At 47.2% G+C, this 27,169-nt stretch overlaps 1 protein-coding gene and 1 pseudogene across 6 annotated transcripts in view; one reads left to right on the forward strand and one right to left on the reverse strand.

Annotated features, from left to right (window-relative positions):
- The window catches only part of KLHL18 (kelch like family member 18), a 69,053-nt gene that overhangs the window by 18,365 nt on the left and 23,519 nt on the right, over positions 1-27,169 (reverse strand). For 4 of the 6 annotated variants that reach the window (XR_016214864.1, XM_089306398.1, XM_070050930.2 and 1 more), the window contains exons 2-3: positions 8,735-8,865; positions 4,787-4,927 (exon numbers count right to left, since the gene is read on the reverse strand). Coding sequence is in view for 5 of the 6 variants with exons in the window: in XM_089306398.1 (XP_089162524.1) it covers positions 4,787-4,927; positions 8,735-8,865 (272 nt within the window). In the remaining variant the exon portion in view is untranslated. The remainder of the gene's footprint in view (positions 1-4,786; positions 4,928-8,734; positions 8,866-27,169) is intronic. The other 2 variants (XM_089306399.1, XM_089306400.1) reach the window with 1 other exon arrangement.
- Positions 21,194-22,661, forward strand: LOC100352003 (large ribosomal subunit protein uL18 pseudogene; annotated as a pseudogene).

The raw sequence follows: 27,169 nt of genomic DNA on the forward strand, positions 1-27,169 counted from the left end.
CCTGGGCCTGTATACAGCATGTGCTTCACTCCCTCCTACAATGTGACATCAACCCGAGAGAAGGTTCAAAATGCCACAGACTGGAAGCTGGTTAGTCCAAAGACATGGGAGAAGATGATCAACGGCGGCATCCCTTTCCATCCTCTCCTATTCAGGTTAGGATTTCTGTACCCAATTTTCAACAAATGCTGATGTGCTTGGCATAATACTGCACACTAAACACACTGTCTCAACTGAATTGGGCGTGTACATCCAAGAGGGGGCCATGTGGGAAGAAGCCTGTTTATAAGGCATTGATGGGGAGGGAGGAGGGAGAGCTGTCACACAGGAAACGGGTTCATGGCAGGAAGGAAACAGGAGAGAAAATAAGCCTACAGGGGAGATGCAGACCTAAATCCTTCACTAGCTACTTCATAACCTTTTTCCTTGCTGACGTAGCTCAACTTTTTTTTTTTTTTAATTTTACGTAAGTTATACAAGTTTCATGTATTTCATATATGCAGATTTAGGAACACAGTGATACTTCCCTCCTTCCCACCCATGCTCCAACCCTTCTACCTCTTCCTTCTCCCATTCTCACTCTTAATTCTTACAAAGATCTACTTTCAGTTTACTTAACGATTATAAGGTTAACTCCAACTAAGTAAAAGAGCTCAACAAACTGTATGAAGAAAAAAACACTGTAAGCAAGGAGGCTACATAAGACACAAACACTACTGGAAGCAGGAAGTAGTGACTTGAATTAAACAAGTTATGACTTGGTTCCTTGATGCATTTGATGTTATAATCTAGCTCTGAGAGAAGACTTTCAGAAAATACATAATTTCAAGGCTTACCTAGAGGCAAACAGGCCCATACATCTGAAGGCTGGGGAAAGGGCCACAAGAAAAGAAATCAACTGTAGCCTCCGGGAGGAAAAAGCAGGTCAGAGATCTTATACACTAAGCAGCTTCAGCTACTACTGTTTTCCTGAAGCCGAGGGTAGTCCAACCTTGAAACTGAAATGCTCAAGGTGCTTGTCCTTGAGGGTACAAAGGGATTGAGGAGCTGGGAGGCCCTACCACACTCTGTAGCCAGGTTCGAGATGAACCACCCCAAAGAACAGAGGCAGTAACAATAACTACAGAGAAAACAGAAAGCAGGTCATGGCTGTGGGGTTTGTGGCAGGGAAAAAAGACAGGAATGAGATGTGGGCTTGAGTCTCAGAAGAGTCTGACAGGACTGAATGAAAAACTATCAAGGAAAGACTTAAGACATCAGGCTTTATGTTTAAGTACCTGATCCTAAAATAGTACCGGTGCACATAAAAACATCTATAATGGCCTAAAAATCACTTCCTAGGGGCGTGGCACTGTGGCACTGCACATTAAGCACTACCTGCAGTGCCATTATCCCATGTGGATGCCAGTTCAAGTCCTGGTTGCTCCACTTCCAATCCAGCTCCCTGCTGATGGCATGGGAAAGCAGTGCAGGATGGCCCAAGTCCTAGGGCACCTGTCACCCACGTGGGAGACCTGGAAGCTCCTGGCTCCTGGCTTGGGCCTGGTTCAGCCCTGGCCCTTATGGCTATTTGGGGAGTGAACCACAAGATGGAAGATCTCAATCTCTCTCTCTCTTCCTTTTTCTTTGCAACCCTGCCTTTCAAATAAATAAATAATTTTAAAAAATCACTTTCTACCCTGCACCCCATGGGAGACCAGGATAAGTACCTGGCTCCTGCCATCAGATCAGCGTGGTGCGCCGGCTGCAGTGCACCGGCCATGGCGGCCATTGGAGGTTGAACCAACGGCAAAGGAAGACCTTTCTCTCTGTCTCTCTCTCTCTCACTGTCCACTCTGCCTGTCAAAAAAAAAAAAAAAAAATCACTTTCTAAACATTTTTAGGTGACAGTGCTTTATGAGAAAGCCTGGATTCAGCGTTGATAGTCATGACTTCAAAAACCCCTAGGTGGAGCTGTTGTCCCTTGGTGGAGGTTTGAGGATGACCAACTACTTTCCAGAGTGTCTACTTAATGAGAAAGCCATTCTCTGACTTCTACAGGATGTTACAAATAAGCAGCAGACACTGTGCATCCTTCCAGCCTGCCCTAGGAGGTGTCCCAGGGTAAGAATAAAGCAGGTTCTGGAGCTATACTCTAATTACAAGGTCTCCATCTGTAAACTCAGAATCCTACTCTGTTGGGTACCGACTAAAACCATTTACCCAATGCCTAGCAGATAAATGTCCCTGCATTTTTAGGCATCATTCATGCAGTTACTATGACTGGCTGCCACATGGCAGTTTTCAGTGACGCTCATGGCACCAGCAGGCAGGATGAGCGTGGTAGACAGCAGGCAGGGTCTACAGACTGCTAAGCAAACTGGATTGGTGGAGCAGGAATGGAGGAAGGGTGGATCATCTGAGTCAGGAAGGACTGCAGGTGATCAGAGACCTGGTGAAAAGGGAAGTTTCAGGGGAGACTGGGCTGGGAAAGCGCTGCAGATATGGGTGTTATGTCAGTTTCTCCCTGTACGTGGCGTAGCACTGACTCTCACCACCAAGCCTCTTATGGTTACATGGCCTTTACCTTACAACTAAGGGCTCTTCTCTTGCAGGGTGGGGTATGGGCAGAGAGGAGGAAGAGCCTTCTTTTTTTTTTTTTTTTTTTTTTTTTTGACAGGCAGAGTGGACAGTAAGAGAGAGAGACAGAGAGAAAGGTCTTCCTTTAGCCGTTGGTTCACCCTCCAATGGCCGCCGCGGCCGGCGCGCTGAGGCCGGCGCGCTGCGCTGATCCGATGGCAGGAGCCAGGAGCCAGGTGCTTTTCCTGGTCTCCCATGGGGTGCAGGGCCCAAGCACCTGGGCCATCCTCCACTGCACTCCCTGGCCACAGCAGAGAGCTGGCCTGGAAGAGGGGCAACCGGGACAGAATCCGGCGCCCCGACCGGGACTAGAACCTGGTGTGCCGGCGCCGCTAGGCGGAGGATTAGCCTAGTGAGCCGCGGCGCCGGCCGAAGAGCCTTCTTTTTGCTCAAATATCACAGGAGACTCACAAGGCCCACTGCCAAGTGCTGCAAATAGCTGGAGGCATAATGCATGACCCTAAAAGAGCACAGACTGCCTCAAGTTGGATTTATGAAATGCATGAAGTTTGTATACCTTAAATAAAAGCTTTCTGGGGGGGGGGGATACAGACTGATTAATCCTAGTGTACCAAGGACAGAGAATTCCTTGATATTGGGACCAGTGTTGCAGCGTAGTGGGTTAAGCCACTGCCTAAAATGTATCCCTTATGGATGCCAGTTTGAGTCCTGACTGCTCCACTTTCAATCTAGCTCCCTGCTAACAGCTTGGGAAAGGCAGTAGCAGATAGCCCAAGTGCTTGGGCCCACCCACATGGAATACCTGGATGAAGATGTGACTCCTGGCTTCAGCCTGGCTCAGCCCTGGTCACTCTGGCCATTTGGGGAGTAAATCAAGAGGATGGAAGATCTTTTTCTCTCTGATATCCTTCTCTAACTGTGCCTTTCAAATAAATAAAATCTTAAAAAAAAAAAAAAAAGAATTCCTGAAGAAGAAATTTGGTTGTGTTCTAAAGAGTTGAGGTATAAAAAGGAGGGTCAAGAAATGCAAGGAGGGGCCAGCGCCATGGCTCACTTTGTGGGGAGCAACTCGGACTAGACTGTTACTGGAATTAAGACTTATTCTATGCATCTGCTCTCCCACAATATGGCGCTGGGAGAGGAGTAAACAGCTTCTACCCAGCTGCCTCTCACCAACTTGACAAGCTGCAGGAGCTGCTCCTGATTGGAGGAGAGCGGCGTGCTCGGCGTGTGGGCAGCCGAGTTGGGATTGGCGGAGGAGGACTATATAGGAGGAGAGAGACGGCATGGTGGTGTGGGTTGGTTGGAGAGTGTGTTGGAGAGTTTGCGGGGAAGTTCGTTACTTCGTTCTTTCTCATTTCTCTCTACTCATTCTTGCTTTGGGAGTTTTGCTGTTTACTTATTCTTACTTTACTATAGAAAGGACTTGTAAAAAAAAGGGAACAACAAGCGCCCGGTCCGGTGTGGCTCCTCCGCGTGCGGAGGAGCAGCACACTTGGTTAATCCTCTGCTTGCAGCGATGGCATCCTACATGGGCGCCGGGTTCTAGTCCCGGCTGCTCCTCTTCCAGTCCAGCTCTCTGCTGTGGCCTGGGAGGGCAGCAGAGGATGGCCCAAGTGCTTGGGTCCCTGCACCCGCATGGGAGACTGGGAGGAAGTACCCAGCTCCTGGTTTCGGATTGGCGCAGCACTGGCCATAGCAGCCATTTGGGGAGTGAACCAATGGAAGGAAGACCTTTCTCTCTGTCTCTCTCTCGCTGTCTGTAACTCTACCTGTCAAATAAATTAAAAAAAAAAAAAAAAGAAAAGAAAAAGAGAAAGAAAGAAAGAAATGCAAGGAGAGGGGAAGTATCTAAACAAAGATGGAAATGGCTATAGAACAGTCAGGGAGCGAATAAATGAGTTTGGAAAGAAATGAGCTAAATGAGAGGCAAGTCAGGTTGTAGAGAACGGATCAGAGGGACACATCAAGTCAAGGCAGAAAACAGGCACGACTACGTAGATCAAGTTCTGTAAAGATTCATCCCAAAGAAACGGACGTGGCTTGATACCAATTCAAGATGTGTCATCAGTGCATAGTACCTTTCCTAGTCTAGCTCCTTAATGAAAATCCTCTGTGCACCGAGGACTCAGCAAATCGGCAGGGGGTTCCAGAAATGAGAAGACCATGCTGCCCACCACAGGCCAGGCTCACCACCCCATCTCACCGTTCTCGGAGGAACGTGCAGCAGGCGTCTTTGATGCTCTGCAGCTGCAGGAAGCTCGCCCCCATCAGCAGTGACTGGACATTTTGCTGGTCAATAGCAAGGTTGCCGTTGTAAGCAAAGTTGATCAGAGCCTCCAGGGCACTAGAGGAAAGAGGAAAGCTATTAGAAGCTCTTCATAGACAAGTCTTAGTGTACAGGAGACTCAGGCCCTAACTTCACTGACATTACTCCCTAGAGAACAGGTGTGCCACATTAGGAAATCCATTTAGCCTTGGAGAACTGACCTAAATGCAATCAGTACTACATGACAGCCAAAGATACATCCTCCTGTCACCTTCACTGCCCAAATAATTTTATTACAGAAAATTCTAAAACAGAGAAAATAATCACTCATAGACTGACTACTAAGTCAACAGTGGTCATTTTTCTAGGTTCACTTTCAGTTTCTGTCAACATGCATGCATAAATCACATGCATATAACCACAAAATACTTCTCAAGTCCTTTCCCATGTTACTGCACTGCCTTCAAGTTTTGCAGGAGTGGAGAATCTTTTTTCTGCCAAGGGCCATTTGGATATTTATAACATCAAGTAGAGAGCCACACAAAATTACCAACTAAAAATTTGGATATTTATAACATCAAGTAGAGAGCCACACAAAATTACCAACTAAAAATGAGATTTATTGAATTTTAAGACCCGCCTGCAGCTGCCTTGGCACGACCAGACCAAATGATTTTGTGGGCCTTATATGGCCTTTTGTGGGCCAGGCATTCCCCACCCCTGTTAAGTGGCTTCTATATACTATTTCAACATGCAAAGATGCTATAATTTGTTTCCTTTATTGGCAGGCGTAATAGCTATTATCATCTTATTACCATTTCGGTTTTGGATTATTATTACTTGGGATAAATTTCTAGAATGAGATTTCCAACATTTTTTCTGGCTACCAATTCATACTGAGACTGAAATTCCAATTCACCTATGGAGTTGCTTGTGCACTAGCCTCTCTCCATCTCTGTGACCTCAGTACTGTCATCTCTTTCCCATCCACACTTCATTCTAACAGTGTGAGCACTCTCACCACAGGGCCTTTGCACAGGGGTTACTCCTTCTGTTTAGAGGGCTCTTTACTAAGATTGTGACTCTCACTTCAATTATGCTCAAATGTCCACAGAGGCCTTCCCTGATCACTCTGAAAGAACACCAGTTTCTACCATCATTCACTGTCTTTACTTTTTCCCATCACTTTCACTCCCAGTCATATCACGTGTCTATTTGTTGCTAGATCCCCATGAGAAAGTTAGCACCATGAAAAAGCATGTTTCATTTTTATTTCTCTCTCTGCTAGAACTTAGTGCCTTGAACTGTGCACATCACACATGTTCACTTTGTTTACGAAGTACCTGGACTTCACACAGAAATTATCAAGGCTGCTGCAGAATTCAGAGGAGTACACAACTGCCCGTGGAGCTCCACTTCTGTATTTTTCCTTACAAGTAGCTGACCTGATATTTCTGCCTGGTAATGAGGCATATAAATCCTCTCTTTCTTTTTTTTAAACACGTATTTATTTATTTGAATCACTTTCTTTTTTTAAACATATATTTATTTACTTAATTTTAATTCATTTATTTTAAACTTTTTTTTTTTTTTTTTTTTTTGACAGGCAGAGTGGACAGTGAGAGAGAGACAGAGAGAAAGGTCTTTCTTTTCTGTTGGTTCACCCCCCAGTGGCCACTGTGGCTGGTGCGCTGCAGCCAGCACGCTGCGCTGATCCGAAGCCAGGAGCCAGGTGCTTCTCCTGGTCTCCCACACAGGTGCAGGGCCCAAGGACTTGGGCCATCCTCCACTGCATTCCCTGGCCACAGCAGAGAGCTGGACAGGAAGAGGAGCGACCGGGACAGAATCCGGCGCCCTGACCGGGACTAGAACCCGGGGTGCGGGTGCCACAGGTGGAGAATTAGCCTATTGAGCCGCAGCGCTGGCCTAACATGTATTTATTTATTTGAAAGTCACAGTTACACAGAGAGAGAAGGAGAGGCAGAGAGAGAGAGAGAGAGCGCGCGAGCGAGCTCTTCCATTCCACTGGTTCACTTCCCAATTGGCCGCAACAGCCAGAGTTGCACCAATCTGAAGCCAGGAGCCAGGAGCTTCTTCCAGATCTCCCAAGTAGCTGCAGGGGCCCAAGGACTTGGGCCATCTTCCACTGCTTTGCCAGGCCATAGCAGAGAGTTGGATCGGAAGTGGAGCAGCTGGGACTTGACCGGCGCCCATTTGGCATGCTAGCACTGCAGGTGGTGGCTTTACCCGCCACACCACAGTGCTGGTCCCGGCAGATCACTTTCAGTCATGCAAAGGATACCACACAGTCTCCTAGCTCTTTTCTTTAGCATTTACCATTTGAGATTAAGAAGTAATTAAGTAAGGTTACTGGCTAATGGGATAACCTTGGCTTGATGTCTTTGGACTTCAATTTTCTGGTCTCCATCAATTAACCATAATACTTGCTACATTCTTTTTTTTTATTTTCTTTTTTTTTTTTTTTTTGACAGGCAGAGTGGACAGTGAGAGAGAGACAGAGAGAAAGGGCTTCCTTTGCCATTGGTTCACCCTCCAATGGCCACCGCGGCCGGCGCACTGTGGCCGGCGCACCGCGCTGATCCGAAGGCAGGAGCCAGGTACTTATCCTGGTCTCCCTTGGGGTGCAGGGCCCAATTACTTGCTACATTCTAGACCTGCATTGTCTGATACAGCAGCCATTAGCCACATGTGGCTATTAAAAATAAAACAATTCATTAAAATCAAAGAAAATTTAAAACTCAGATTTTCAGTTCCACTAGTCACATCTCAAGTGCTCAAAAGCCTTCTGTGGCTAATGGCTACTGTGAAAGACTGATAGACAAGACTGTTCTGGACTGCTGAGAAAGGAAGCGAAGGAAGACACATATTTGAGGAACTACTGTGCCAGCCAAAATCACTAGCTCAGCAAAGTACAAAGAAGAATATACTTGGGGCTGGTACCATGGTCACTTGGTTAATCCTCCGCCTGCGGTGCTGGCATCCCATATGGGTGCCGGGTTCTAGTCCCAGTTGCTCCTCTTCCAGTCCAGCTCTCTGCTGTGGCCCAGGAAGGCAGTGGAGGATGGCCCAAGTACCCACATGGGAGACCGGGAGGAGGCACCTGGCTCCTGGCTTCAGATCAGCATAGCTCTGGCCGTAGCGGCCATTTGAGGGGTGAACCAATGTAAGGAAGACCTTTCTCTCTGTCTCTCTCTCTCTCTCACTAACTCTATCTGTCAAACAAATTAAAAAAAAGAAGAAATATACTACCACTCTCTTACCTAGAGTATCTTGGATTCTAGGTTTTACTAAATGTGTTATAGTAAAAAGAACATCAAAGCTCTCTTTCTTTTCAAGATTAATTTATTTGAAAGACAGAGCTACAGAGAGGAGAGAGAGATAGAGTTACAGAGAGAGGTAGAACCAGAGAGAGAGAGGTTTTCCATTTTCTGGTTCATTCCCCAGATGACCATAATGGCTGTAGCTGAGCTGATCTGAAGTCAGGAGTCAGGAGATTCTTCTGGGTCTCCCACATGGGTGCAGGACCCAAGGACTTGGGCCATGTTCTATTGCTTTCCCCAGAACTTTAACAGCTGGATAGGAAGTGGAGCAGCCAGGACTTGAATCAGCACCCATATGGGATGCAGGCGTTGCAGGCTGGGGCTTTAACCCTCTGCACCACAGCAGCCGCTCCCACTCCCTTCATTTTAACCCTGCCTCAGGCACTGGCTGAGATTCCAATCTGTTGACAGATCACCTACTATGTGGATGGAGGTGTTGTGCTATTATACGCCATATCCTGCTGCAGGCCCTCAAAAGGCACCAAGAACCAGCACAACTGCACCTGCAAAGCAGCCTGTGAAACCCAACTGTGAGATTTAGTACCTCGGGTCCATTCCTTGCATTACAATCTCATCCTGCTTGCACTCCATCATGTCATTTGTAAACATGGCATGGAAGTACGGGATCGAGGCTGCTAGGACGATTCGGTGAGCACTGAATTTGTGGTCCCCAATCTGTGGGCAAAATAAAACACAAAGATAGAAACTGAGTGATGCAAATATAGAAACCCAACCTGGCCTTCACAGTTTACCCTTTTGTCCACTACAATGGTACTGGAGTCACTGCAGGGTGTAACAGCTAAGGCTTATCATAGAGACCATCAAGATCCACTTACTCCAATAGCAGAATGATGAGGTGGTAACACGGTTTGACAAACCTAAGCCTGAATGTCTCAAGTGGTAGATTCTACTTGCACCCTTCTCAATTCTTCCACCAACTCAGATTTTTAATTCCTTTTACACTATAATCCCAGTCCCAAGTCTAACAAGCGGATGGAATAGACAAACGGTCCAAGAATGGTGGAGATCCTAACAGCATGTTCCTTAAAAAAAAAAAAAAAAAAAAAAAAATCCAATACATAGTGACGGGAAGAGATAACGAGAAACTAAACCTGACCTCAGCTGGGGGCTTGTGTGGCGACAAAGCAGGCACCACAGGCTTTTTTATTATTATTTTTTAATTTTTTGACAGGCAGAGTGGACAGTGAGAGAGAGAGACAGAGAGAAAGGTCTTCCTTTGCCGTTGGTTCACCCCCCAATGGCTGCTGCGGCCAGCGCGCTGCACTGATCCGAAGCCAGGAGCCAGGTGCTTCTCTTAGTCTCCCATGTGGGTGCAGGGCCCAAGGACTTGGGCCATCCTCCAATGCACTCTCAGGCCACAGCAAAGAGCTGGCCTGGAAGAGGAGCAACCAAGACAGAATCCGGTGCCCCAACTGGGACTAGAACCCGGGGTGACAGCGCTGCAGGCTGAGGACTAGCCTATTGAGCCACAGCTTAAATGCTAGGAGGTCCCTGGGCACTAAGCAGGTTCTGGTAGCCAGGGAACCCAGAGTTCCTCTAGGGAAAACAACTCTGGCAGCAGCAGGAACAACTGGTGCTGCACACTGGCCAGAGGTCTGTGTGGCCCTTAGGGATAGAAACCAACTCTTTCTCTAATTTTTATCAAACCATCCCAAAGGCAGGCACAGTGGCACAGCAGGTTAAGCCAGTGCTTGGTAGACTGGTATCCTGTATCAGAGTGCCTGGAATCACGCCCCTTCTCCACTTCTGATACAGCTTCCTATTAATGTGCACCCTGGGAAGCAGCAGATGATGGTTCAAGTACTTGGGTCCCAGTCACCCATGTAGGAGACCCAGGTGGAGTTCCTGCCTCGTGGCTTTGGCCTAGTCCAGACCTGGTTGTTGCAGGCATTTAGGGAGAAAACGAACAGTTCAAAGATTTCTTTCTGTTGCTCTGCTTTTCTTTTTCTTCCGTTTTTTAAAAAAAGATTTATTTATTTGAAAGGCAGAGATAGAGAGAGGAGGAGAAAGAGGGAGAGAGAGATAGAGGGATCTTTCACCTCTGGTTCACTTCCCAAATGGCTGCAACAGCCAGGGCTGGGTCAGGCTGAAGCCAGAAGCCAGGAGCTTCTTTCAGGTCTCCCACATGGGTGCAGGGGCACAAGCACTTGGGTCATCCTCTGCTGGTCTCAGGTGTATTAGCAGGGAGCTAGATCAGAAGTGGAATGGCCAGGACTCGAACTGGCACACATATGGGATGCCGATGCTGCAGGCAGAGGTTTAACCTTCTATACCACAGAGCTGACCCCTCTGCTTTTCAAATTAAATACAATAAAACCTTTTATTTATTATTTTTTTTTAAAGACTGTTGAGGTCAATGCTGTGCCTAGTAGGTTAAGCCTCTGCCTGCAGTGCCGACATCCCATATGGGTGCCAGTTTGAGTCCCAGCTGCTTCATTTCCCATCCACTTCCCTGCTGGTGGTCTGGGAAAGCAGTAGAAGATGGCCCATGTCCTTGGGTCCCTGCACCTATGTGAGAGACCCGGAAGAAACTCCTGGCTCCTGGCTTCGGATCAGCTCAGCTCTGGCCGTTGCAGTCATCTGGGGAGTGATCCAGCGGATGGAAGACCTCTCTTTCTCTCTGCCTCTGGCACTCTGTAACTCTGCCTTTCAAATAAATAAATAATAAATCTTTTTAAAAAATCACCAACTAATGTCTGAGGAATTCTATAAAGCATTTTCCAACCATCTGCCAAAAGACTATTCCCTTCAATAAGCCTTGCCATTTATAGCTCCAATTTTTGCAAATATTTCTACTTAAGAAACTCCCATTCTCCAGAAGGAGCAAATTAGTCCCCCACCCCTTTCTTCAGATTCCACATTAGTTAAATGCCTGAGCATCTCACTGCCTGCTGTTCATCAGCTGTGTCACATTTACTCAGGGATGACAGAGCAGGTGAGGCCACTAAGTCCTCTTTCACTGAACTTTACTACCTGTAACTAGGTCTTCAAGGTCACACACAAAATCTTAGAAATGCCAAAGGATCCTTACCAGATTCAAATTGTATTTGTTCCTCCTTTAATCCACATGTTGTTTTATGTACTACTGTTGGAGATGTTAAATGGCTGCATGTTTTGGGCAGATGGGGGTGTTCATAATTTTTTTTCAAAGATTTTTTATTTATTTATTTTATTTGAAAGAGTTACACAGAGAGAGAAAAAGAGGCAGAGAGACAGAGATCTTCTGCTGTCCACAACAGTCGGAGCTGCGCTGATCCAAAGCCAGGAGCCAGGAGCTTCTTCTGGGTCTCCCATGTGGGTGCAGGGGCCTAAGGACTTGGGCTATCCTCTACTGCTTTTCCAGGCCACAGCAGAGAGCTGGATTGGAAGAGGAGCAGCCGGGACTAGAACCAGCACCCACATGGGATTCTGGCACTGCATCCCTAGTCAAGACTTTAGATGACTGCAAGCCTGAATGATAGCTGACTATAACATCTTTTGGGAAACATGTGCCATTCAAAACAATTATTTATTTATTTATTTACTTGAAAAGCAGAGTTACAGACACAGGGAGAGAGATAGGAGGTCTTCACCCACTGGTTCACTCCCCAAATGGCCACAACAGCTGGAGCTGGGCTGATCTGAAGCCAGGAACCAGAAGCATCCTCCGGGTCTCTCATTTGGGGTGCAGGGGCCCAAACACTTGGGCCATCTTCCACTGCTTTCCCAGGCCATTAGCAGAGAGCTGGATCAGAAGAGCAGCAGCCAGAACACGATCCAGCACCCATAAGGGATGCTGGCACCTCAGGTGGAGGCTTAACCTACTATGCCACAGTGCTGGCCCCCATATTTGTCAATTTGAATACTAACCCTAAGTAAATGACTGTTCTCTCAGGAAGCTTTTAGGACTTTCTCTTTGGGGCCAGTGTTGTGGCACAGAGGATATGGGTGCCAGTTTCTATCTCAGCTGCTCCATTTGAGATCCTTGCTAATGGCTTGGGAAAAGCAGCAAAAGATGGTCCAAGTGTTTGGGTCCCTGCACCCCTATGGGAGACCCAGATGAAGCTCCTGGCTTCAGCCTGCCCAGCCCTGGCAGTTGCAGTCACCTGGGGAGTTAACTAGGAAATAGAAGATTGATCTCTGTCTCTCCATAACTCTTTCAAATAAAAACAATAAATTAAATTAAAAAAATTCTTTCTCTATCTCTTTTTTAAAAAGATTTATTTTTTTTACTAGCTATCATATTTTTAATTTCCAAGAACTCTGTTTTCTCAAAGTTGCTTTTTTAAAAGAATCTTATTTATCTTTCATGAATACAGTGTTTTCTCTAATTTCTCCTGGGATATTATATACAGATATTTCAGAAAGTTCAAAGAAAATGGAAAAAAAAATGGAATACAAAGACAAGTTTATGGGGGGGGAAGCCATTGTAACACATGAGTCGTACTTTGGAAATTTATATTCATTAAATAAAAGATAAAAAAAAAAAAAAAAAAAAAAAAAAAAAAAAAAAAACAAAGACAAGTTTAGAAACCAGTGTTGTGGTGCAGTGGATTAAGCTGCTACTTGTGATACCCTCTATCACAGTTGGAGTCCTTGCTACTCCATTTCCAAACCAGCTTCCTGCTAATGCTCCCAGAAAGGCAGTGGAAAATGACCCAATTGCTTGGATTCCTGTCACTCATGTGGGAGACCAGGATGGAGTCTTTTGACTCCTAGCTTCTTCTTTCTTTTTTTTTTTTTTTTTTTTTTTTTTTTTTGACAGGTAGAGTTATAGACAGAGAGAGAGACAGAGAAAGGTCTTCCTTCAGTTGGTTCACTCCCCAAATGGCCGCTACGGCTGGTGCTGCACCGATCCAAAGCCAGGAGCCAGGTGCTTCCTCCTGGTCTCCCATGCAGGTGCAGGGCCCAAGCACTTGGGCCATCCTCCACTGCCTTCCCAGGCCACAGCAGAGAGCTGGACTGGAAGAGGAGCAACTGGGACTAGAACCCAGCACCCTTATGGGATGCCGGTGCCACAGGCGGAGGATTAACCAAGTGAGCCACGGTGCCAGCTTAACTCCTGGCTTTGACCTGGCCCAGATTTGGCTGTTGTGGCCCTTTGGGAAGTGAACCAGCAGATGGACGATACTCATTTTCTCTCTCATTGTCCCTCTTCCCTTCTTTCCCCTCACCTGTCACTCTGCTTTTAAAATAAATAAATCTTCTTTTAAAAAGATTTATTCATTTATTTGAAAAGCAGAGTTACAAACAGGAGAGACAGAGAGATCTTCGATCTGCTGGTTCACTCCCCAGATGGCCAAAATGACTGGAGCTGGGCCAAGCCAAAAGCAGGAACCAGGAGCTTCTTCTGAGACTCCCATGTGGGTGCAGGGGTCTGAGCACTTGGGTCATCTTCCACTGCTTTCCCAAGTGGATTAGCAAGTAGCTGGATCAGAAGTGGAGCAGGGGCTGGCACTGTGGTGCAGTAGGTTAATCCTCTGCCTGTGGCACCAGCATCCCATATGGGTGCTGGTTCTCGTCCCAGCTGCTCCTCTTTCGATCCAGCTCTCTGCTATGGCTTTGGAAAGCAGTGCTTGGACCCCTGGACCCATGTAGGAGACCTAGAAGAAGCTCCTGGGGCTGGCGCTGTGGTGCAGCGGGTTGATGCCCTGGCCTGAAGCACTGGCATCCCATATGGGCTCCGGTGGCTCCACTTGCAACCCAGCTCTCTGCTGTGGCCTAGGAAAGCAGCAGAAGAAGGCCCAAGTTCTTGGGCCCCTGCACCTGTGTGGGAGACCTGGAAGAAGCTCCTGGTTTCTAGCTTCGGATCGGCGCAGCTACGGCCGTTGTGGCCAACTGGGGAGTGAACCATCAGGTGGAACTCTCTCTCTCTCTGCCTCTCCTCTCTCTGTGTAACTCTGACTTTCAAATAAATAAATAAAACTTAAAAAAAAAAAAAAAAAAGCAGCAGCTCCTGGCTCTTGGCTTCAGATCAGCCCAGCGCCAGCCATTGCAGTCATTTGGGGAGTGAACCAGTGGATGGAAGACCTCTCTCTCTCGATTTTCCCTCTTACTGTAACTCTCTCTCTCAAATAAATAAATAAAATCTTTAAAAAAAAAAAAAAAAAAGGTGGTGCAGCCAGGACTTGAACTGGTACCCATACGGGATGCCAGCGTTGCAGGCAGTGACTTTACCTGCTGAGACACAGCGATGGCCCCCAAATGAACAAAAAAGGAAGTTGAATTTGGCACAATGTTTTGTTTATCTATTTTTTAAAATATTCATTTTTTTTTTGGAGTGGAGCAGCCGGGACTTGAACCACTGTCCATATGGGATGCCGACACCGCAGGTGGCAGCTTTACCCACTATGCCACAGCGCCGACCCCTTGCAATGTTTTAAAAATCAATGCATACAGGTGGGCGCTGTGGCTCATTTGGCTAATCCCCCGCCTTCGGCACCCGCACCCTGGGTTCTAGTCCCAGTTGGGGCGCCGGGTACTAGTCGTGGTTGCTTCTCTTCCAGTCCATCTCTCTGTGGCCCAGGAGGGCAGCAGAGGATGGCCCAAGTGCTTGGGTCCCCGCACCGGCATGGGAGACCGGGAAGAAGCACCCAGCTCCTGACTTTGGATTGGCGCAGCTCCGTAGCAGCTATTAGGGGAGTGAGCCAATGGAAGGAAGACCTTTCTGTCTCTCTCTCACTGTCTATAACTCTCTCTCACTGTCTAACTCTGCCTGTCAAAAAAAAAAAAAAAAAAAAAAGGCAGGCGCTGTGGCTCAGACTCTTCCAGTCAGCTCTCTGCTGTGGCCCGAGAAGGCAGTGGAGGATGGCCCAAGTGCTTGGGCCCTGCACTCGCATGGGAGACCAGGAGGAAGCACCTGGCTTCAGATTGGTGCAGTGCTGGCCATAGCAGCCATTAGGGTAGTGAACCAATGGAAAAAAGGAAGGCCTTTCTCTCTGTCTCTCTCTAACTCTGCCTGTCCCCGCCCCCCCCCCCCCCAAAAAAAAAATCAATGCATATAAGGGGTCTTCAAGACAGTCATGGGAAATGTACATTACAGAAACCTGTACATGGATTTTTCAGATTTTTGTCCCTCAAATAAACTTACCCTTTAATTCTATTTTCCAAAAATTGAAGTACCCCAAATGGTTAAGCAAATTTTTTTTTTCCTTTCCTGTTTTAACTGTTTCCTCTGTTACTTTCTCTTCCGTTTGTTTTGATCTGTCCCTTATGATACTTCCTCTAATCATCCGATGACACTTTGCTCTCTGTTCAAACCTTTAAAGCTATTTGATAACTACAGGGAAGGTAAGGTTAGAGAATAATTTATGGTCAGGGCCGGCACTGTGGCGCAGTGGGTTAAAGCCCTGACCTGAAGCACCAGCATTCCATATGTCCACCGATTCTAGACCCAGATGCTCCTCTTCTGATCCAGCTCTCTGCTATGGCCTGGGAAAGCAGTGTAAGATGGCCCAAGTCCTTGGGCCCCTGCACCCACGTGGGAGACCCAGAAGAAGCTCCTGGCTCCTGGCTTCAGATCAGTGCAGCTCCGACTGCTACAGCCATCTGGGGAGTGAACCAGCAGATGGTAGACCTCTCTCTCTGTCTCTCTCTCTATGTAACTCTTTCAAATAAATAAAATAAATCTTTAAATAATAATAATAATAATAATTTAGGGTCTTCCCTTTAAGGCAAGAATCTGATATCATATTGAAGATGCCTAGAAGTAGTATACCCCTCCCCCATTTTTGGGGGAAGATTTATTTTACTTATTTGAGAGACAGTGCAACAGAGACAGAGAGGGTTTACTCTGGTTTACTCTCCAAGTGGCCCCAACAGTCCCAGCCAAAGCCAGGAGCTAGGAATTCTGTCATGGTCTCCCACATTGATGGCAGGGCCCAAGCACTTGGACAATCTTTCACTGCTTTCTCAGGTGCATTATCAGGGAGCTGGATCATAGGCACAGTAGCCAGAACTCGAACCAGCACTCCGGTGTGGGATTTTGCCAGTCAACAGTGGTTTCACTTGCTGGCACCTAGTCTCTTTAGGACTTCTTCCTCTGGGCCCATTTTTATCAGAGCAAGATCTTCCAATCTCTTGCACTGGGTGTGAAATGGTGACAGTGCTACCATTCACTACTTAGAACTATAACCTACTAAACTTATTTTCAGTTTTGTTCTATATTGCACCCTTTCTTCTGTACCCACTGTGCCTCAATTTGGAGCCTCTGGTTGAATATTTAGGACTAAAACTTTTTTTTTTTAATTTATTTTACAGACAGAGGTAGACAGTGAGAGAGAGACAGACAGAGAGAAAGGTCTTCCTTCCCTTAGTTCACCCCCAAAATGGCCGCCACGGCTGGAGCTATGCCAATCCGAAGCCAGGAACTGGGTGCTTCCTCCTGGTCTCCCATGTGGGTACAGGGGCCCAAGTACTTGGACCATCCTCCCCTGCCTTCCCAGGCCACAGCAGAGAGCTGGACTGGAAGAGGAGCAGCCAGGACTAGAACCCAGCACCCATAGGGGATGCCGGCGCCGCAGGCGGAGGATTAACCAAGTGAGCCACGCCGCCAGCCCCAGGACTAAAACTCTTGTCTCCTGACAGTAGGGAAGGTAGTTTAGACATCTACAGGGGATTTAAAAAAAATGTGTTAAGATGGAATTTAAAATTTACTTTGGGAGTGGGCATTTGGTCTAGTGACTACACCAGTTGGGACACCCATATCCTATACTGGACTGCTTAAGTTTTAGAAGTGGCTTCACTTCTGATTTCAACTTCCTGCTCATCTGTACCCTGGGGGGCAGGAGATATTGGCTCAAGTAATTGGGTCCCCATCACCAACATGTGAGATGTAACTTGATATCCCACTTTTGGGTTAAACCTAACCCAACCCAGGGTTAGTTTTAATTGTGGGCATTTGGGGGAGTTAAGATAGCAGATGGGAGTTCTTTCTCTCTTGCTCAAAAAATAAAAAAAATTAATAGTTTACTTTGGGGTCCCAGTGTAGCAGTGCAGAGAGTTAAGCTGCTGCCTGAGATATGGACATTTCACCATATGAACATTGGTTCGAGTCCTACCTGTTCCACTTCTCATACAGCTCCCTGCTAACATGACTGGGAAAGCACTATGATATCTCTTTCCGTTTACTATTATTTTAATGGAGCTAAAGGAGAGAATGAAGATGAAAATTAAAGAATGTGTTCAATTTGTTGCATATTTAACTGCTATGCATTTATATATTTTTTAAAGTTTTTTGATAAGCAGAGTTAGTGAGAGAGAAAGACAGAGAGTTATAGACAGTGAGAGAGAGACAGAAAGGTCTTCCTTCCGTTGGTTCACTCCCCAAATGGCTGCTACGGCCGGCACTGCGCTGATCTGAAGCCAGGAGCTGGGTACTTCCTCCCGGTTTCCCATGCAGTGCAGGGACCCAAGCACTTGGGCCATCCTCCACTGCACTCCCGGGCCACAGCAGAGAGCTGGACTGGAAGAGGAGCAACTGGGACTAGTACCCAGCGCCCCAACCGGGACTAGAACCCTGGGTGCCAGCGCCACAGGCAGAGGATTAGCCAAGTGAGCCACGGCGCCGGCCTGCATTTATTTTTTTAATCTAGAAAAATAACCAGGAGATAAAACACAAGCCATATGGGCATCAAAGGGTAACTTGATTTCTAAAAACGGAATTTGGCTCAAGAGCAGACAAGCCTATCTTGGAATATGCTAGGAAAATTACATCTGAGTTCTGAGTTTGATTAAGGGGAACAACAAATATGAAACTTGTCCAGAAGAGGGTCTAGAAGCTGCATCTTAACGAGGAAGGGTTAATGGATAGTTTGGAAAGGTAAAATCTGGTGGGGAATGATGGTTGTCCTCAAATCCCAGAAGCTACTGTGTGGATGAGGGCAGATCGAGAAATTACAGCGAGGCAAATTTTAGTTTATCATAAACAGTAAGTACTTATCCCTATCAACAAAGAATGTTTAGGGAAGAGGGGCCTTAGGCTGGCTATAGAACTATTAGTTAACTGTGTAAGGGACCTTCTAATTCCATAATCCTGTGATTCTCTGCTTTTGTGAAAAAGCTTTCAAAATCCAAATACTCATGAGCTGTAGCAGGTAAAGCTGCTGCCTATGCAATGCTGGAATCCCGTGTGGACATCAGTTAGAGTTCCGTCTGCTCCAATTCCAATCCAGCTCTCTGTTGTGTCCTGGGAAAGCAGCATAGGATGGCCCAAGTCCTTGGGCACCTGCACCCGTGTGGGAGACCCAGAGGAGGCTCCTGGCTTCAAATTGGCCCAGCTCCGGCCATTAAGGTCATTTGGGGAGTGAATGAGCGGATGGAAGACCTCTTTCTCTCTCTCCACCTTTGCCTTTCAAATAAATAAATAAATCTTTAAAAAAAAAAAAAATCCAGGCCGGCGCCGTGGCTCACTAGGCTAATCCTCTGCCTAGCGGCGCCAGCACACCGGATTCTAGTCCCGGTTGGGGCGCCGGATTCTGTCCCGGTTGCCCCTCTTCCAGGCCAGCTCTCTGCTGTGGCCAGGGAGTGCAGTGGAGGATGGCCCAGGTGCTTGGGCCCTGCACCCCATGGGAGACCAGGAAAAGCACCTGGTTCCTGGCTCCTGCCATCGGATCAGCGCCGTGCGCCGGCCACAGCGGCCATTGGAGGGTGAACCAACGGCAAAGGAAGACCTTTCTCTCTGTCTCTCTCTCTCACTGTCCACTCTGCCTGTTAAAAAAATAAATAAATAAATAAATAAAATCCAAATACTCTCACTTGTAATCTCAGTTTAAAAAATTCACTTAAAAAAAAATCAGGTGTGTGGGGGGGAAGAAGTTATGAAATACCACAATATTCTTAGAATTTTACCTATGAACTTTTAAAAAAAAAAATTTACTTATTTGAGAGTCAGAGTTAGAGAGAGAAAAAGGGAGAGACAGAGAGGTCTTTCATCTCCCCAGATGGCCACAATGGCTGGAGCTGAGCCAATCCAAAGCCAGGAGCCAAGAGCTTCATCTGGGTCTCCCATGGGGGTGTAGGGGCCCACGCATTTGGGCCATCCTCTGCTGCTTTCCAAGGCTATCAACAAGGAGCTGGATGGGAAGTAGTCCAGCCAGGATGTGAACCAGCACTCATATAGGATCCCAGTGTTGCAAGCAGAGGATCAACCTATGACACTATAGCACCAGCTCCCTACAAACTATATTGAATTTGTTAAAAACTAATTAAAAACTTAAAAACAGCTCATGTCAAGAGCCTCAGAGGGTCACTGATGTCATACATAAGAATGTTAATTGTTAACAACAGGAGTCACTGTGTACTAATTTCCCTTGCAGCACCTCTGTCCTCAATGACTTGTATCATGAGAGTTAATTGTAAAACTTGTTCTCAGTTTGTGTGTTGTGTATGTGTGTGTGTGTGTGTGTGTGTAAACTGCTGAAATCTTACCTAGTATAAAGTTGGTCTTCTGTGTATAAAGCTAATTGAAAATGGGCCGGCGCCACGGCTCAATAGGCTAATCCTCCGCCTGTGGCGCCAGCACACCGGGTTCTAGTCCCGGTCGGGGCGCCGGATTCTGTCCTGGTTGCCCCTCTTCCAGGCCAGCTCTCTGCTGTGGCCCAGGAGTGCAGTGGAGGATGGCCGAACTGCTTGGGCCCTGCACCCATATGGGAGACCAGGAGAAGCACCTGGCTCCTGGCTTCGGATCAGCGAGGTGCGCCGGCTGCAGCTCGCCAGCCACAGCGGCCATTGAGAGGTGAACCAACGGTAAAGGAAGACCTTTCTCTCTCTCTCTCTCTCTCTCTCCACTCTGCCTGTCAAAAAAACCAAAAACCAAAAACAATAAAGTTAATTGAAAATGAATCTTAATGGAGAATGGGACTGGAATTAGAGAGAAAGGAGGAAGAGGGGTGGGAATGTGGGTGGGTATGGTGGGACAATCACTATATTCCTAAAGTTGTACTTATGAAATTTGTATCCCTTAAATAAAAGGTTTCTTTGGGGAAAATTTTTAAAATAACAATAAAAATAAAAAATCAGATGAGGCCATCATTGTGGTACAGGGGGTTAAGCCGCTGTCTGTGACACCAGCAGGTTCGCTTCCAATTCAGTTTCCTGCCAATGTGCCTAGGAAAACAGTGGAACATGGTTTAAGTACTTGGGCCCCTGCCACTCATGTGGGAGACCCAGATGCAGTTCTTGGCTCCTGGCTTCGTCTGGGCCCAGCTCAGGCTGTTGTGGACATTTGGGGAGTGAACCAGCAGATGGAAAGATCTCTCTCTCTCTCTTTCTCCATCTTTCTGTAACTGTGCCTTCCAAATAAATAAATCTTTTTTTAAAAATCAGATGACCATTTATAAGCTCTTTTTATATGTCGTGAATTATGTCAAGTTCCAGTTATGCCTGCTTTAAGTGTCCACTTCCACATCCTGGGAGGCAGAAGGTGATAGCTGAAGTACCTGGGACCCTGCCACCCATATGGAGACCTGGACTGAGTTCTGGGCTCCTGGCTTCAGCCTGCCCTAGCCTCCTGGCTGTTGTGAGTATTTGGGGAGTGAATCAGCAGATGGTAGATCCTTTTCTCTTCTCTGCTGTTTAAGTGAAAATGATGTGTTTATTTAAAAAAAAAAAAAACAGATCATATTCAGAATCTTCCTAGGCATGGCCCTGCCCTGTTGGTATCTTTGGATTGACAGCGATAATGCAGCATGACACCACAAATTCTGGTTCCAATTCCAGACAGGTGGGCTCAACACACAACCAGTTACAGGAAAAGCAGTTGGGCAAAATCTGAGTTGGCAATAATCTGAGACAGGTGTTCCCAAAGGAAGCAAAAAAATAAACCCAGAAATAGACTTCTCTCTAATGGAAAACATTTTCATACAACTGTTCCTACCTTCTAGGAGCTGACGATCAACATAAATAAAACAGTAAGTGAACAGTTAAGTGCTCAGCCCGCAGGGAGAGGAGACGACCCCTGGGATCAGTGGGTTTTAAGACTAAAGCTTTCAGGCAGTCACTAGAGATGCTGAAAGCGCATGGTAAGTAGTAATCCATAACGTTATTGAGGCACAAATTGGATTCATAAAGGCTATGAAGCTGGTGTGTAAAAATAGATTTATAAAATGGAGAGGCAGTAGGAATAGATTAATTTCTAGCATTCCCTGAGGCTGGAAAGTCAATAATTATAAATTCTTAAAGACTAAGATGGCATATATCATGGTGCATAAGAATAGGTACTTTGGAGACAGACTACCTAGGATCAACCTAGGTCCCAACATTTACTTGTTCTGTAACACTGGGCTAAATCTCTTATCCTCTTTGGGCCTTAATTTACTCATCTGTAAAATGGGGGAATGCAGTACCTCACTCATGGGGTGACTGTGAGGATTAAATTAGCTGATGAGCTAGCCGTGGTTGCTAGATAGGGTCTGTTAAAGTTGTCAAGAACAAAGCCTACTTTAAGAGATACCACGTGGGGCCAGCGCTGTGGCATAGTGAGTAAAGCCACTACCTGCCGTGCCGGCATCCCATATGGGCGCCAGTTTGAGTCCTGGCTGCTCCACGCTATGGCCTGGGAAAGCAGTGGAAGATGGCCAAGTGCTTGGGCCCCTGCACCCATGTGGGAAACCTGGAAGAAGCTCCTGGTTTCAGATCAGCACAGCTCTGGCTGTTACAGCCATCTGGGGAGTGAGCCAGTGGATGGAAGACCTTTCTCCCTCCTTCCCTCCCTCCCTCTCTTGCTCTTTCTCTCTCTCTCCCTCTGCCTTTCAAATAAATAAATAAATCTTAAAGAAAGAAAGAAAGTCTGTGCAGCTTATGCATACAAACTACCAAAGTATGGTGTGAAAGCTGGCCTGATCAATTATGCTGCAGTGTATTGCACTGGTCTGCTGCTGGCTCGAAGGCTCCTCAACAGGTCTGGCGTGGACAAAACCTGTGAAGGCCAAGCACAGGTGACTGGACATAAATGCAATGTGAAAAGCACTGATGGTCAACCTGGTGCCTTCACCTGCTATTCTGAAGCAGGCCTTGCCTTGACTACTACTGAAATGAGGTTTTTGGAGCCCTGAAGGGAGCTGTGGATGGAGGCTTGTCCACCCCTCACAGTACCCGAAAGATCTCTTGGTTATGATCTGAAAGCAAGGGGTTTAATGAGGAAGTGCATAATTCATCGGAAGCACGTCACGGGTCAGAACTCTGCAGCTTATACACGTTACCTAATGGAAGAAGATGAAGAATCTGTTCTCCCCATACATCAAGAGCAGTGTAATCCCTGACATGATGGAGATGGATGAGAAAGTTCATGCAGCTCTATGAGAGAACTCAGTAGGTAAGAAGTCTAAAAGAGAAATTAAAAGGACATGGGACCCTTCCAAAATGTCCCTTAATCAGAAGAAAGATCAGATAGCTCAAAAGAAAGCAAGCGTCCTCAGAGCTCAGGAGCAGGCTGCTGAACGCTAAACCAAACAATGTTTTTGTTTTTGTTTTTGTTTTTGACAGGCAGAGTGGACAGTGAGAGAGAGAGACAGAGAGAGAAAGGTCTTCCTTTGCCGTTGGTTCACCCTCCAATGGCCGCCGCTGCAGCCGGCGCCGGCCGTGGCGGCCATTGGAGGGTGAACCAACGGCAAAAGGAAGATCTTTCTCTCTGTCTCTCTCTCACTGTCCACTCTACCTGTCAAAAAAAAAAAAAAAAAGTATCCTAAAATTTAACTGTATAGAATTTATTTTTAAGATCTTTAGAGAAGAGGGTTGGCAAAGCATGGTCTGTGGGCCAAATCTGTCCTGCTTCCTGTTTTTGTATGGCCCATGAATTAAGAGTAGTTTCTACATTTTTTTTTTTTTGACAGGCCGGCGCACCGCGCTGATCTGATGGCAGGAGCCAGGAGCCAGGTGCTTTTCCTGGTCTCCCATGGGGTGCAGGGCCCAAGGACTTGGGCCATCCTCCACTGCACTCCCTGGCCACAGCAGAGAGCTGGCCTGGAAGAGGGGCAACCGGGACAGAATCTAGCGCCCCAACCAGGACTAGAACCTGGTGTGCCGGCGCCGCTAGGCGGAGGATTAGCCTAGTGAGCCGCGACGCCGGCCTAGTTTCTACATTTTTTAAAAAGATTTATTTATTTATTTAAAAGTCAGAGTTACAGAGAAGGAGAGGCAGAGAGAAGTCTTCAAGCCGCTGATTTAGTCCCCAAATGGCCACAATGGCTGGAGCTGTGCTGCTCTGAAGCCAGAAGCCAGGAGCGTCTTCTGGGTCTTCCACGCAGGTGCAGGGGCCCAAGGTCTTGAGCCATCTTCTACTGCTTTCCCAGGCCATAGCAGAGAGCTGGATCGGAAGTGGAGCAGGACTTGAACTGACACCTATATGGTATGCAGCATTGCAGGCAGCAGCTTTACCTGCTACACCACAGAGCCAACCCCATTTGTACATTTTTAAATGGAAAAAAAAAATCAAAAGGCCAATAACTCCATGATGTGAAAGTTTTATGAAACCCTAATTTCAATATTTCTGTATAAAGTTTTATTGGAACGTGGACATGCCATTATGACAGCAAAGCTGAGTAACTGTAACAATGACCACTGGCCCACTGAGCTAAAAAAGCATTTACTTCCTGCCCTTTTATAGAGAAAGCTTGCTGACTTCTGCTCTAGAGTCACCAGGAACAAATATTACAAATAGGGAAGTAAGCACAAGTGAGCACATTCTCTAGAAAGGAGAAGCAGACCCTTATCTCAGAACACTCCCCTCTCCCCACCCTCACCCCCAGCTCACATCACACCTAATCTCCTGCTGGTATTAATGGACTTCCCTGCTGAGCTAACCTCAGCTTTATGGAGTTCAACACTGAAATGAACTACATCCTATAAATGAGTTGTGCCTGAAATAGAGGCACTCACATGGGAGCCATAAATGGCCCCATGGGCCTGCCACCACCAGTGTGCCTTTCTGTTGAACTTCAATTTCTTAACCACACTTACACAATTATTCGTTTTTCCCCCCACCTCCCATTTGGTTCAAGTGCTAATTAGCTTCAGCAAATAATGCAACATTGCCCATCAGAAATGGAGGAGATGGTGGGGGGGAGCTGTTGTTTGCAACAGCAGGTAAAGCTGCTACCTGCAATGCCGGCACCCCTTAGGGGCATTGGTTCAAGTCCCTGCTGCTCCACTTGCAATCCAGCTCCCTCCTAATCTGCCTAGGAAAGCAGTGGATAATGGCCTAAATCCTTGGGCCCTCGCACCCACATGGGAGATCCGGAGGAAGCTTCTGACTACGGGCTTCAGTCCAGAGACCAGCCCAACTCTGGCCATAGTGGCCATTTGGGGAGTGAACCAGTAGATGGAATCTTTCTCTCTCTCTCTCTCTCTCAATCTCTTTGTCTCCTCTTTCTGTAAGCTCTGCCTTTCAAATACACAAATATTAAAAAAAAAAAAGGGGGGGGGGACCGGTGCTGTGGCATAGTGGGTAAAATCCACTGCCTGCAGGACCGGCATCCCATATGGGCACCGGTTTGAGTCCCGGTTGCTCCACTTCTGATCCAGCTCTCTACTATGGCCTGGGAAAGCAGTAGATGACCAGGTCCTTGGGCCCCTGCACCCGCGTGGAAGACCCGGAGGAAGCTCCTGGCTCCTGGCTTTGGATCTGCGCAGCTCCAGCTGTTGCGGACATCTGGGGAGTGAACCAGGGGATGGAAGACCTCTCTCTCTCTGTCTCTCTCTCTCTCTCTCTCTCTTTCTGCCTCTCCTCCTCTCTCTGTGTAACTCTGACTTTCAAATAAAATGATGAAAAGAAAAAAAAAGATATAATACATATCTCTAAGTAGCTATATAATATAGGTAATTACTAAATATATCTTAATGTTATAATGCTGTGTTAACTATCAATTATCTATAAGATTATAATGATAGTGATCTGCTAATTATTTTAGGTTACTTGAAAGCAGAAAATACTTTTGGCTTCAACACTATTAAAAATCTTTCGGCCGGCGCCACGGCTCACTGGGCTAATACTCCGCCTTGCAGCGCTGGCACACCAGGTTCTAGTCCCAGTCGGGGCGCCGGATTCTGTCCTGGTTGCCCCTCTTCCAGGCCAGCTCTCTGCTGTGGCCCGGGAGTGCAGTGGAGGATGGCCCAAGTCCTTGGGCCCTGCACCCCATGGGAGATCAGGATGAGCACCTGGCTCCTGCCATCGGATCAGCGCGGTGCGCCGGCTGCAGTGCGCTGGCCGTGGCAGCCATTGGAGGGTGAACCAATGGCAAACGGAAGACCTTTCTCTCAGTCTCTCTCTCTCACTATCCACTCTGCCTGTCAAAAAAAAAAAAAAAAAAAAAAAAGTCAAAAACTTATGACTACCTGCAGACTTCATCTCACATGAGCTCTGTCCAGTACCTGTCCAGCACTCACTACCTTCTGGAAATTACTATATTTTTAAAAAAGATTTATTTTATTTATTTGAAAGGCAGAGTGAGAGAGACAGAGAGAGATTGTCTATCCGCTGGTTCACTCTCTAAATGGCCTCATTGGCCAGAGCTGGGCCAGGCCAAAGCCAGGAGCCAGAGGCTTCATCTGGGTTACCACATGGGTGCAAGGGCTCAAGCACTTGAGCCATCCTCCACTGCTATTCCCAGGCACACTAGTAGGGAGCTGGATTGGAAGTGGAGCAGCTGGGACTCGAACAGGTGCCCATATGGGATTCTGGCACTGCAGGCAGAGGTTTAACCTCCTATGCCACAGAGCCAGCCAAGTGAAAATTTATATCTTCATTACAATCACAATGCACAAAATATGGCCCAAGCCTACCAACTGGATCCTTCCTCAGGATTTTTCAAATCAGAAAGAAGGAAGGGCTACAGTCCCACCCAGGGCAGCAAGGAGCCACCAGGTGTTTGACAAACCAGTCTGCATGGGAGGACAGGCTGAAAGACAGAAGAAAGTCACAGCAGCACTTGCAGCTCCCAGGCCCAGCGTCAACCCTGTCATTCCTCCAGTTTGTAACATAGACAAGCTGAGAAATGACTGGTGTGCTGAGGCTACTTCTGCCATTAGGAAGCACTGTTCTGAGTGCTGTGGTCCAGAGAACTCCCTGTGGGAATTCAGACAAGGGGCCCTTCCATCAGGGCCTGCATGAATGAGTAATAACAAAGTGTTGTAGCTGTGTGGGCCATGGCGGTGCCTCAAGGCCCTCATTTTACTCACCAAGGAGGTCTTAGAGGATCTACTTGTAGAAGGTGAGGAACCAACCCTGGGGTGATAGAAAGCACTCACTCCAGATGGCAAAGGTATACAGCAAACACGGCTTCACTGACTAGGAACAGTCCTGGGCATTTACAAATGACCAACAGGTATGTGCCACATAGATTACTTGAAAGTAATCCCTAAGCAGTTTACTTTCTTGGAAAAGTTACCATTATTTTGGTTAGGGAAAACCAAGTCCACGATCTGAATTCCCACAATAACTCAGGTATGTGTCCCACCTGAGGTCAGACAGGCAGGAACAGGGCCACTCGTCCTCCTCTGGAGAGGGGCTGCCCCTTTCCCACAGCTCCACTTTCCTCCTTCCCCACCAGAGGGGTGCCCATCCCTGGAGGCAAAGGCTGGGCTCTTCTTGCGGACCCCACTGTTGACGGTGAGAATGCCTGGGTTTCTCAGAGCGACTTCTCCCTCTAGCTGTCTTAGCTGAGACTGCGACCACTGCCTGTGGGACTGCTGAGGATCTCCTGCTCTCCCTCAGATGTCCTCTCTTCAATCCACCTGTACAGATGCCCCCTTCGCCACATAATTTCTTCCCATTTATACCTCTGAACTTTTTGAAGGGGCAATTTGTCAAAATCTGTTAAAATTCTACTCTTTGGGGGCTGGCGCTGTGGCACAGTGGGTTAATGCCCTGGCCTGAAGCACCGGCATCCCATGTGGGCACCGGGTCAAGGCCTGGCTGCTCCACTTCTGACCCAGCTCTCTGCTGTGGCCTGGGAAGGCAGTGGAGGATGGCCCGGGTGCTTGGGCC

Source organism: Oryctolagus cuniculus, chromosome 10 (genome assembly GCF_051225735.1).
Source record: "Oryctolagus cuniculus isolate XC-2025 breed Fujian yellow rabbit chromosome 10, ASM5122573v1, whole genome shotgun sequence".
In the NCBI taxonomy this organism is placed as follows: domain Eukaryota; kingdom Metazoa; phylum Chordata; class Mammalia; order Lagomorpha; family Leporidae; genus Oryctolagus; species Oryctolagus cuniculus.